The 13,639-nt window shown below is 38.1% G+C and overlaps 1 protein-coding gene across 1 annotated transcript in view; it reads right to left on the bottom strand.

The window, feature by feature from the left end:
* Positions 1-2,985: 2,985 nt before the first annotated feature.
* Positions 2,986-13,639, bottom strand: part of MMS22L (MMS22 like, DNA repair protein) — an 86,087-nt gene continuing 75,433 nt past the window's right edge. The window contains exons 20-24 of the mRNA XM_062488692.1: positions 10,659-10,870; positions 8,234-8,400; positions 6,734-6,830; positions 5,440-5,607; positions 2,986-3,750 (exon numbers count right to left, since the gene is read on the bottom strand). Coding sequence (XP_062344676.1) covers positions 3,666-3,750; positions 5,440-5,607; positions 6,734-6,830; positions 8,234-8,400; positions 10,659-10,870 — 729 coding nt within the window. The 3' untranslated portion in view covers positions 2,986-3,665. The remainder of the gene's footprint in view (positions 3,751-5,439; positions 5,608-6,733; positions 6,831-8,233; positions 8,401-10,658; positions 10,871-13,639) is intronic.

The following is a 13,639-nucleotide window of genomic DNA, read 5'->3' on the forward strand; positions in this document are numbered from 1 at the left end:
CTCTTCAATAACAATAAAAAAAAAGTAAATTACAAAACAGAAGGACAGCTTTGTGGGACTAATGGAAGTCAAATGTGAATTCTGAGCAGGAGTTTTTTTTCATGTTATCTTGTTAAGGTTACTAAAGGAAAGATAAGCCAGACTTCCCTCTGCCTGCCTTTGTTCATCATGTGCTGGACATGTGTTTCATATTAAAAGGATGATAATGTGTCAAAGGTGATTGGTACCCTGAATTCTGGAATAGGGGAAATATAAAGATTAAATACTGCCTCTTAGACCTCAATTCTATACACTGCAGGAAAAAAAGGGTGCTTAGTATGTATACACATAGTCCTCTTATATCCTGGAACAGTCCTATGGCCAAGGAGATCAATCTGGAAAAATCTGGCAAGGCTTATAATGACTCTTACTTCAGACAGGTCTCCCATCACCAGTAATAGCATTTCCAGCTGAAAGGACAGTCTGGTCACAGACTGGGCACCAGGCTTAGGGCAAGGAAAAACACACTGAAATTTAAAATGTTGTTAAAACTCCAATTACAAACAGTGATTCTATAGTTATGAGCAATTAATTTAGATGTCTGCTGGTTTTGGCTGGGGTGGAGTTTATTTTCTTCAGTGGCTGGTATGGGGCTGTGTTTTGGATTTGTGCTGAACACAGGGCTGATAATATAGACATGTTTTTGGTGTTGCTGAGCAGGGCTTACAGAAAGCCAAGGCCCTTCTTGATTTTTGTACTGCTGTACTGGTGAAGAGGGGGCTAGGGGTGTTTGGGAGGAGTCACAGCTGGAACAGGTGACCCAAACTAACCAAAGGAATATTCCAGACCATGTGACATCATGCTCAGTACATAAAGTGGGGAAAAGGAAGAGACATTTCAAGTGATGGGTTTGTCTTCCCACTTTATGTGCTAGTGTTATCTGTGATGGGGCCCTGCTGTCCTGGGGATTGGCTGAGCACCTTCCTGCCCTTGGGAAGCAGTGAATTCATCCCTTGCTTTGCTTTATTTGCTTACCATTCCCATTTATGTTTTTTGCCTTCCCCATTAAACTGTCTTTATCTCAACCAAGGAGAGACCCTTTCAATTTTCTCCCTGATCCCACTGGTGGGGGAACTGCTCTGTGGGGCTTGGCTGCTGGCTGGGGTTAAACCCTCACACTATTCAAAACAGCTTAATACTACCAACTTTTCATTATATAGATGGGCTTGAATGATGAAATGAGGTGAACTAGGTACTCTAGCTACAATATTATTTGCAGGACCTTTTCACCATCACTTGCAGAATTTACAGTTGCAAGAAATGTCCATCCATGCAAGCAGTGTTCTTTTTAAACAATGTACTGGGAGAAACCATTGCCATCCTATAGTAAAACAACCCTACAGTGAGTAGCAATCTTCAACTGAGTGAGGTTGCCTAGAGCCTCACCTTACCTGACCTTCAATGTTTCCAGGGATAGAGTGTCTGCCAGCTCTGAGCAACCATGCCAGTGTTTCACCATCCTCGTAATAAAAACATTCCTCTATATATCTAGTCAGAATATACCCTTTTTGAAAGCCAAACTGTTCAATGTAAAATAAGGTAGAAAGGTTTAATTTAAATAATGTTTATTGCCTTAAGCAGCCTTTATGCAGAGAGCATCTAATAAAACATTATACATTTTTTTTCTATATTTCAGTTAAAATCAGCATTTTTTTCATTCCTAACTGATTTTGGACTTCTGTTTTGGTGTATGCTTGGTATGGTCAGCATAAACTAGCACTCTGCAAGTCTTCCTCTCATTAATATTACTGGAACTATCAGTCACATCTGCAAATGTCCATACCACCCCTCAGATCACCCATTTGGCAATGGTTGATGACTATGATACAAAATGCCTTATTTCTGTTTGCATTATTTTTTTGACAAAGAAGAATGATATTTCCAAACTCTTTAAATTAGTTTCTCATGTGGCAGGTGCTGCTATGCATTTACATAAAGTCCTGTTGCTTTTTCAGAAACTTCCAACCACTACAGCTAGTATTAAATATGTCTTTAATAACCCACTAAACACATCATTAAGTGCTTTGTTGTAATATATGTTCTATCCTTTAAAATCACAGTTTTTACTTGCATGAAGTAATACTACAGTCAGACATCTGTTCTGGGATCTACTGTGTGGTAGGACTCAAGTTTTGAAGGCATCTCAATTAATGTCTCTTGGAGAGGGATGTTTTTATTTTTTTAAAAAAAAGCTTTTCAGAAGCAGAATCCTCCTGGGCTGAATAAAACTCCCAGGTACATAAGCTTATGAGAAGCTACAATGCAAACTCAATAAGTCACTTTCATAATGAAAAGAACCCCCATGTTCTGCACTATTAAGTAGCCTAAAGAGGCTTTTAGTTACTGCATTATCTGAAGTACTGATAGCCAATTTAGGCAAGAAGATTATATAGTTCAACTTGATACTGTAATGAAAGGAAAGCTGCTCTGAACAAGATTTTAGGGATTTCTGTGGAGCTATTAGACATAAAAATAATTTTTCCTTCCCATTAACATTGTAAAATTAAAAGGTGAAAAACTTTAAAAGTAAGAGCCTGCTTACTGGTGTTGCTATTAATGGCAAACCCTCCAAAGTTCAGGTAGTAGTTTCATAAATTTTCAGAAAGCTTCAGGGTTATTGAGGGAAGTGAAAAGTGTGGGTATCACAGCTTTTAATGAAAGTTTCCTGGGCACTTTAGAAAAAAAAACAGAAAAAGTTAGAGCTAGATCCACCCTGGAAAGACCCATAACACAGAAAAACATTTGAATGATCCAACTTTCCCAGCAAACAGGAATGATTACTAGCCTATCATCAAATGATGAGTATTTTAATTAATAGTCTATCCTCTCTTTCCCCTCCCACCTTTCACACCTAGTCTTAAGTGGATAACTAATAATGTAATGACTAATTAAAAGACCATTGGGAACCCAGGCAATTACAGGTCAATTTTAAGAGCATTGAAGAAGAAGGGAACAGGAAATCTGAACCTGCCTTTTCTTGTATTACCCACAAAATAAAACAGAAAGGTCTTGCAATGGAATATAAAATGCTGAAATGTTTTAATACAGGTGGAAGTTAAAGACAGCTATATACATTCTGTGCAACATAAACATTTAAAAAAAAAAAGCTCTCAACACAAGCTTTATCACACTGGCACAACCCCTGGAGAATGCACTGCATTCAACAAATTGAGTACTAGAGAGCGCGCGTTTTTCCTATTCTTCTAAAATAATAAATTAGAAATTACAAAAGTATGATTTTCTTAGGAACAGACTGAATAAGATTTTCAAAAGTAAATTAAGAGGGACAGGTCTCATTCAGTGTGAACTAAGTTGTGAAATTCTTTGAAATCTTGTATGTCGCAATATAGGCTCTTTATACAGACATTTGAATGTGTAATAAATTAACTTTTAATCTTTCTATTGCTATTCATCAGGATATTGAGTCAATCTTCAAATGCATGACAATAATAAAATACCACATTTTTTTTTAAATTAATACATAAATTGGGGGGAGAAACAACCACAAAATTGATACATGTATTTCCATTGTAAAGATAAAGAACTTATCTAGTGTGTCGTAGTCTGTAGTTTTAGGTACCAACAATATAATAACATCCAAGAGGAAAGGATTAATCACCAGCAAATTACTGATCTGTCTCATTTTCCAGTTTTTGTATCTCATTTTGTCCAGCCTCTGCAAGGTGAGATAAGAGTCTCTTATAGGCTTCTCTGTTGGGGGGGGAAAAACCAAAACACATAACATTACTTAAACAATCTTACACATCCTAGGAGTAAAAGTGTGTCATTCCCAAACACAGCGTTTAGATATTGACATATTAAAACACCTATTCAACTGTTTTGTTTGCTGTGAGAATTTAGCATGGTGAGATCAGAGGAAGTATAAGGACTGCACTGTTAATGGCTATAAGTGTAGTGGAGCTGCTTAGAAGCCTACTTGTATAGTAAACTTCTGTGAAATGCAAGTTCCTTATTTAAAAACGTGGAGTTTCCAAGGGCTAGATGATATTAGCATTCAGATTTGATGATGTTTGCTCTCTCATTTCTGCCTAAGCAACCCCTGGTGACTCTCACCACAGCACAGTGATGTGAGCCCTTCGCACTTGGGTGTAGCCCAGCACTGACCCAGATTTAGACCACCATCCTCAAACCAAGGACAATGACTGTTTTAAAATAAACCTGGAATTGAGAAAGGAACTGTCACTCAAGTGGATTTTCCAGAAGAGTGCATATGTGCTGATGAGACACTTCACCTTAAGTTCATTCTAATACTCTCCAACCCAGACAATGCAATTGTTGTTAAAGTACTACCTCTGACATTTGTGTCTTTTCTAACTACCTAGTTTTGTCATGAAATACTAACTTGAGCAAACAAAACTGCAGTTTTCATAATAGTTTCTTGCAATAAGAACACTGGACATCAACACTATAAGCATTTAATGCAACTACTGAACCTTAATTCTTTTATAGATATGGATTTGCACTTTAATGTCTACAGTAATTGCACTGAATATGTTAATATTATGTTATTTAGAGTCTGGGACTGAAGAGAGAAAATCAGGTGTTCTTGAAGAGAGAAAATTAGTGTTCTTACAATAAAAAGCTCATGGATCACCTCAGGCTTCTGGGTAATGAAGCGCATTCTAAATACAAATTACTAATAGAAAACATTGACAACAGATTACATAATGTATATGGTTTAAGTGATGAGGATAAAGGAAATGTAGCTCTTAAGTAATTTCCAAACATGTATTTCAGGAAGCTGAAACAACCTGCATGCTTTCAGTAATTTGTAGATAATGGGATGAATGTTACCATATTAACAGTATTTAACAAAAGAAAAACAAAAAATTTAGCTATGAAACACATCATAAAAGGATGAAAATCAGGTTGTGTAGAAATCCTGCATGTAACAGTACATCAGGCTGACCGTGAGCCAGCCTTTCCTGGACACCCACAACTCTTCTAAGTTAAGATTATGAGAGAGCTCCTGATACTAAGTTGGGGGTATTTCTTTTTCAAGCATCTCGGACCATACCAGCTTATATTACAGTTTCACATATGACCCATAAAGTCCTCTAAAACAAGGAAGAAGGACTAAGAGGAAAAGTCATTGGGTGAGGAATTCTTAATTCTGTTTTGCAACAAGTAGAGGCAACCTGGCTTCACATAAATTCTATTCTGGTCTGTGGATGCTATTATCCAAAAATCTCTGGAAATATTTAGAAAATATAGATGGCTTAAAACCATGAAAGATTTGAGTTAAGGGAGATTTCTAGCTGAAAACACCCAAAAGTCACTCATTTTTTGAGTGTCTGTGCTGCTGTCTTAACACTGCTTTCTTTCAACAGAATAAACCTCTACTATTCACTGTCAAAAAATATTAAATGAAAACCAAACCTCTGTGAAGCATTTCTTCCAAGGCCTTGTTTGTGCTCAGAATCCTTCAGAGACTGTGTGATTGTGGGAATCAGGCTGGTAACTAAAGTCTGATCCAAGACTGCCACTGTTTCCAGTATGCTGAAAACCCGGTGATCATAGACAGCAGTGTAGTCCTGGATAAACTGCCTGAGGGGGATACAGGGGCATTTAATGCAGGGTCAAAACAGATGCACAGAACATGCCAACAATAACTGAAGAGTCTAATCAGAACAAGCAATCTGCTGCACAGCTATTTTCATATTGTTACACTGGAACACTCTGCCTGGAATACGTTCTCTAAACAAAGCCATGGTTTTGAAGCGTAATGCTAAAAATTCCACACATTTCTTTTCAAGTAATTTGGCAGATTCTACTGCTGTTTCACCAGGATTGCCTTGTTCCAGAGCACTTTACTTCATAATGTGTGTGAATGTAAAACTAAACCATACATTTGTTATTTAATAAATAATAATTGTAATAAAAATAATTTTAGATTCAAATTTGCAGAAACAACATTGGTATTTTTTATAAAGCTCCCCTGCATCTTAAACAGGGCAAATCATTGGATGGAAGCACATCCATTTGCTATCCTGAGGCCTCTAAAGCTCATGGATTACATTCAAATCAAAATTGGCACCCTAGGGATGACACATCCCATGAAAGTGATGTACCACATACAGACTGGCATTCCCATGAACTCCCATTCTTTTTTCAGTGATCCTCTCTTGAGGCTTTCACCTAGACCTAGCCCAATACAGCAGCAGTGCTTAAGGGTTGCGGAATGTCTTCGAATGCCAGGTCATGCAGCTCTTCTACTGTATCCATGTGAGATACAGGATTAATTTTGCAGAGCTATGAAATAAGGATAATTTACATTATAATAATCTATTATTGTCACAAAATCAAATAAAAAAACCCTAAGCTTGTTATATGAAGACTATCTGCACTTCAAATTAGGCATGCGTATCTTTCACAGCACCATCAGCATTCCCAAGGAGTTTTTCCCATCCCAGGAGCAACACACCTCCTTACTATCTGCCTCTCTAAACAGTACCTCACCCATGAGGAAGCAGGTATGTGTCTCACTTCTATTTTTCTGCTCTGGCTTTTTGGCAAAGCTGCATTCAAACTCGGTGCCAGAAGTACCATTACTAAAATACCATAAACAAGCAACAATGCAGCATGTTAGGATAACTAATTATTTTAAGAAAACATGTTTGCTGTCAATTGGCTTGCAGCAGCTTTGCTGCCAGTTGGCATATTTTCTGGTTACCTAAACACAGAAGTCAGCTGGGTGGCATGTTCTCCTCCTGACCCTGCTTGGCAGCCTTCTACCATGTACTGTAAAATGTCTGTAGATATTTTTTTAACTGCAAAAGAAAAATCACAAGATTCACACAGAGCTCTTGAACTGACCATCTGGAGAATGTCTTTCAAGAAGACAAATTTTAAATGAGAAAAGAGTTTCATCTTTCTTTGATGCAAGTGGAATGATTGTGAGAGCACTTAGATTGGCTATAAAGAACAGAATGAGTCACAGGTTTATGCAAAAGTCATATTTTCACCACCATTATCCTTTAAACAGATTTTTAAATACACTATGGTCTTTTTAAGTTAAAGCCAAGAGAAACACATTTAGAGGAAATAGAGATTTTAATTAAATGTAAGTTCTGCTTATATCCTTTAAGCATTCCTATTTGATCCAATAAAAAGGTAGTCACAGGATTATATCCTGCTCAAAAAATTATGTGAATCCATTCTGTATTTTCAATGGTGGCGATTGTTTTGAAATGCACCCGAACTCTTTTTGTAAGGGGAAAAAAACCTCAAAAACCCAACAGCCTCCCCCAGTATTTTCACAATAATTGTTTCCAAATAACTCAAGTTGCAAGATACAGCTCTTCCTTTATAAAGGTGGAACTGGGCTGTAGGGACTCTGCTAGAAGGGTGTGGCAGAGCCCTGTGCAGGCAGGCAGGGAGCTGGTGGCTACAGCAGCACAGGACTTCCAGCTCATTTCCCAGCACATTACAAGGTGGGTACTCAGCTTTTAGCAGATATGGCTGTGATGGCAAGAGAGGGAAGAAAATTGGTGATGACTGAGCCAATTCCCTAAGCCCATATTGTCCTTGAAACTATTACAGACCAGAATCAACCAGTACTTTATTAGAGAAAATTCCCAGGAGAAGGCAGAGGTGAATCCAAATTTTGCTTAATGCCTCTCTAGCAGCAAGAAATTGAAATTTTGAGCTCAGGTACATTTGTTATACAATGGTGGGGTGAAAAGAGTGCTTCATTCTTTAAGTAGCTAAAAATAAAGATGTTCTTGCTACAAAACAAAGCACGCTAAAAGAAGAAAGAAGACTCAGAAATACCTTCAGAGACCAATATGCTACTTTTAATCCATTTATAATGCCTCTATGGGGAGAACATACACTAGTCTTATTTGATCTCAAAATTTTAGGTGGAAGAACAATTCCACAATTGCTAGTGAAGGAGATTATATGGGAAGGATGGGGAAAAAACAAAATGTCTTCAGATCCCTAAGAAGTTGATTATTTTGTTACAGTTAAATAAGGCAGGACTTCACTGCCTGAGAGACAGAAGTCCCAGGCCAGTTCATGGAAGGAAAAAAAAAAAAAAGGCCTCATCCAGTTTAGCTGGCCAGATTGTTTTATTCACCTGAGAGTCTTAAATACTGGGATGAAAGATGCTCAGCAGTGCAGAAATCTTTCAGGTGTGGAGAGATGTACTTACAGCAAACAAACAGCTCACCTTGCAGTTCATTAACCAGTACCAAGCATTTCAGCACAGCTGGGAGAACCAAGTCAGTGTCACACAGTTCAGTACTCTGGGTTCTCTGAAGTACTTCAAGAATGAAAGCAAGAACAGAGGCCAAGCGAGGAGGTGGAGCATGCCCTTTGAACTGCAGGTAGTTTTCCCTGGGAAGACATGGCAAAACAGAACAAAGACTATGATTTGGGTTTTTTTTTTTTTTCCACGCAATACAAGCACCGTATACTTTAAAATAACAGTGGTATTTCAGCAGGAGGCTTATTACACAGATTTCTATCTTTATCTAGGCTCAAATAATGGCTTCTATTTGTCTTAGTTGTAGCAATGACTCCAAGTTTGTCAGAGGACAGTGATATCTTTGACTTCAGAGAGGAGTGAGAAATAAGAGCCATCATAATTACAGTTAAAAACACAAGTGTGACTATTAAAAGATACATAGGTAGCTTAATTATATCATTGAATTCACAAAGGAATCAAGATTCTAAAATCCTAAGCCAACATGCATAACACAGCTGTTATTTAATTACATTATTTAGCTTTATGGGCCTTTGCAAACTCACAATCATACTTGTGCTAACAGCTCTGCTGTTACACTGGTACTGTTATTTGATTTTTGTCAGCAGTATGTTGTTGTAACAGGACAGCCAATGACTGATTTTGTTCTGTCAGAATTAACACAAACATCTCCAATATAAAATCTGGCACACGGATAAAAGGTGACCTGTCAATCTGCAGCAAGAGCAAATTTTAACACCACTCACATGGACTGTTCCAATTTTAACACCTTGATTTGTTCATTTTCCACAAAAGAATACAAGAATATGAACTGCTATTGGTTTGGCACCACATATTAATGGAATCTGAAGACAGTAAGTTTCACAGGTGAAAGAGAACACAGCATTTATTCATCAGTCAGCAAGAGCACTCCCAGAACCTTCAAAAAAACCTTTAAAAATATTAAATATTAGGTACTGTTATCTACTCAAGCAAGGCACATATACTGATTGAGCAGTGCAGCAATTAAAAACAAGCACCCTTATTAAAAACTCAGTAAAGGGTGTTTCTACAACTTTCAAACGCAACATGACTTTCAGAGCTCTGCATAACTCAGAGCACTGGTGTGACTTAGCAAACGAAAGCTGTGACACCCCCAGTTCTTGTATCATGTGGTCTTACTTTAATATTAGCAACGCTGAAATCTTGTGTCTCATTAAATTACTCTGAAAATTTCACACCGTATTTTTGGTACGTTCTTCCCGTATAACAGCTCTCTGGCCCAGATACTGCAATCCGGACGGTGCGGCTCCCTTCCCTCTCTGCAGCAGCGATACATTCACTGCTTTCTCACGGCAAAGTGGCGAACAAACGGCACCTATTTGTGCACAGACCCCGTGACTGCCTCGTGACCACCCAGCAGTTTACAAACCAGAGTGCTGCTCAGTTCTAACACATTCTTCCCAGATCACTAAGGAATGTTTCACGTCTTAAAAATCACTAAGTGCCATTACACCTTCAGAACTTTCCACTCTCGATCCCCATGTTCACACATGCATGCACACATTGAAAAATAACCTTAATAAGATGACGAAGTCTGTCAGAACTAAGATGTGAAGTCTTAATTCACTCCATTAATATGCGACAATAAAGGCTTTACTTACAGGATTGCCTATCATATTTACCCAAGATTAGCACTGACATTCTTTTTTCTGATCAACATGTATACCCACTCTTTACCAAATAAAGATCCAATTACCATGGATATAAGTCTGCATTTGAGGGGGTTTAAATCCTTTCCCAATGTGGACAAAAAGTAGATTTTTCACTATTCTGCAGTACATAAAACCAAGTGCCAGCCTCCCAACAGCAGGAACACAGATTTGTAGCTGCTGTTCACATCGTGCAAGCGGTGACAGCGCAAGTGAACAAATCCTGTCTCCCCGCCTCTCCGTCTTCCTCTTCCCACACCTGCAGTTTTCCATGTCCCCAGAGCAGTTGTATCTATGTGCATACCTGTGTATGCCCTGACACAAGGCCCCACATGCACAGGTAACTGAAGTAGCTCTAAGGATTACAACTCTGCCCCTAAATACAGCCTGAGACACACGTGTGGTAATGTCTATTGGAGCATAATTTTTCTAGAAAATTACTTGCTTTTCATGGGACCTCCTCCAATATTGTGGCCTAGGACCTTTATCCTTAATTACTCTTTCACAAATCTTTCCAATTTTACTCTCCTGATACATAAACACTGTCCTTCCTTTGCTCTCTGCCCAGCAACTCCCAGGCTCTTCCAAGAACCCCACCATCAGCTGAGAAGAAAGCAGAGGCCTGAGCTCATCAGCTCCTTGTGAAATCTGAATCTGAAACCTGAGCAAGTGATGCTTTATATTCCCCTGGTCCTTACCTTATCACATGCAAAGTGGTCTTCCGGAGACGGAGCAGCTGAGGGGCTGTGATGGAGCTGCCTAAAGCAGTGAGCAGAGGATGCTGTCCAGCACCAGGCACAGTTGGGGAGGAAGGGAGAAATCGTCCAAAATAATGTCGAATAATGCTCCCAAGGAGTTGATTTAAATAGGCACCCTGTGTTTGGGACTGACAACATATGAAGGACAGACCCTATCAAAGAAAATTTTAGAAAGGAATTGAGTAATTTTTTACCAATACAGTTGAATAAATATTTAACAACTGTAGGCTAAATACTCACTACATGCTGTGTAAACTGCTGCACAGAGAATAACTATGACTGACAAATAAGCATCACTGATTTGCTGTATATATGATGATCTGCAAATGGAAGAGGCAGGAAAGGCTTGCAAAGGAGAGAAAAATCTTCCACTAGACTAATATATTGGAAGATAAGTTTTGGGACATGCAAGCTCCCCTTCAAATTCAAAATAATTGGCATTTCAGACCTGAGAAAGCTTCTGTGCCTAGAAGCTTCTCATTTCTGCTTCCAGTCCTGTACATGGTCTAACAAAGTATGTTAGGTAAGATTTAAGATGGGACAGAAAGAAAAAAATACCTCATAAAAAATACCTGCTTGTAAGTACCGTGCGAAATTTTTGTATAAATAACAGAATAATGAGCACTTGGAATTGAGCTCCAACAAGAAAAGATTTGCTCATAGTATGAACAAATTAGGGTAAATTAGGCACCATTTATAAGGGATTTAGAGGAGGTTTTAAACTCTGCTTAAGATAAGGCTAAAACTGCTGTGATTTATCCAATATAAGCTATATTGATTCAGAGAAAAATCTATAATGAAAGTACTTGCCCAGAAAGTGCTTATCTGAACTCTACCTGTATTTATAGAACATATATATAGTCCATCCCTGAAAAAAAGAGTAGTATTCTTACAGGAATAGGTTCCCATAAGAGAAAGGTAAGATCTTGTTTCCTTCCCCCTCCTCTGATTACTGAAAGCAAGAAGAACAAATCACTAAGAAAAAAATAAAAAGGTCCCATGGTCACCTATCTCAAGGGTCACAGTCAGCAGCACAAACAGAAGCCTCTTGAGAACTCAGTTTTCACAATAGTTTTGTCCAACTAGAATAATGGTATAAAACAAGGTCAAGCACAGAGCTCCCTAGACAGCAATTTCAACAGTACTTCAAACTTCCATTAGCATTGCAATCCAGACTCCAGTTTCAGTAGGAGGAGTATCTGTCTGAATATTTATGGTTGCTGATGTAAACTAATGCCCCTAATATAGGAATGAACAGATCAAGTCATGGTGCTTTTGTTCCCCAGCTATGGAAAAAGTTCATTTCTGTTGCCTTTTGTATAGAAGTCTCTCCCCAAAAGCATGTTCATCTATACCTGTCTGTGTGAATGTGACAGATTATTCAGGAAGCAAAAAAAAAAAAAATAGCAGGCTGAGGCATAGCTGAGAGTCTTGAAATGGGGAGTTCTCACTTTTGGTTCCACAGTAAACAGATGCAGGAAACATGAGATTTCAAGAAATGAGGTGCCTGAAGACTTGCTGTTGGTGGTTCTCTTGAATGCAGACTGGGGTTAAGGGTTTCACCTCACATACTTCTAGGGTTCCTTGATAATTCTGGCAAATCTCAATGATAAAAAACACTTTCTGAACTGAGGCTTTAAGTAAAACTTCAGATTTTCCCCTCCTTTTGTAAAGAGTAATAGAATAAATATGTATGTAAAGAGTAATATAGTAAGTTATTGTAGTAAAAAGCAGCTGCTGCTGTATCAGAATTTTCAAAAAAGAAGTCTGCTACTTCTTGGCATGTAGCAGACTCAGAAACTGTTAGAGATTACAGACTATTTAGTGTGTAAACTTAAGTGTTTGATGTTTTCAGTAAGATATTGCAGCAGGCATAAAGAAGAGTTGCCTGTGCTTTCTGTAGTAAAGCTTATACAAAAAGACAGACTGTATCTCATAATCCAAATATCGGAAGTGGCACTCTTAAGACTCTAGACTGTTTTAACACTAAAAGAAACCAAAACATCTATGACAAAGTGTATTAATTTAGCTGATAAAAGGGACACAAAGAACATGACAACCTTACAGAGGATACCTGCAGGAATACATGAAGAATGCAGCACCTCTGTAGAACTAGCAGTGAGAGTTGCTAAAATAAGACAGTTCTTCAAATGGAGGACCAACAAATGACACACACTATCAAGAAAAGAACACATCTGTTATTAACTAGTAAGAGTTACTGTTTTTAAGAATGATCCTGGAGTTATTAAATAGCTGTAATAAAAATAAAATAGTATTAGAATTTAGATATCTGAAGAAATGCTGACCAAGTTTTGCAGGTCTAATAATTTCATTTGAAAGTGAGCCAACAAACCCAGCCTGATCCTTCATTAAAAGCACCTTCATCTTTTGATTTGGGAACAGCATCCCAAAAAATTAGAAAAGATCTTCAATTTTTCTTTTGGACAAAAAGGCCTACTCACTTCAGGCCAACACTGTGTTCTTTATCTTGGACTCCTCCTTTTCCTTACAAAGTGCAAAGGGCAACAGACCTGCACAAGGTTTGACAACACCATATCCCAAATGGCACAAGGCTGCAAATCTCCAGCTGCAATGGCAAAACATCCTAGGTAGTGCTGGCCAAGGATGTGATTGCAAGGTAATCACACAGAAATGTCTTCTTTTAAATCCCACCAGTAATTAAGAGAGATGAAGGAAGCTACCATTCAAGTGAGAGAAGAAAGAAACACATGTGCAACTGCACTGCAATTCTGGACCAGAGATTTGAAATCAATCACACCAGACCCCTACGACAATCCCTACAAAGCAGATGGACTTTAAAGGGTTGATAGAGCTGCTTTCTTTTCCTTAACTATGTTCTTTAGCCATCTTCTGAGGTTAAGATTAAAAAAAAAAAAAAAAAAAGGACATGATAAGGCAAG

This window comes from Cinclus cinclus, chromosome 3 (assembly GCF_963662255.1).
Source record: "Cinclus cinclus chromosome 3, bCinCin1.1, whole genome shotgun sequence".
NCBI classification, from domain to species: Eukaryota; Metazoa; Chordata; class Aves; order Passeriformes; family Cinclidae; genus Cinclus; species Cinclus cinclus.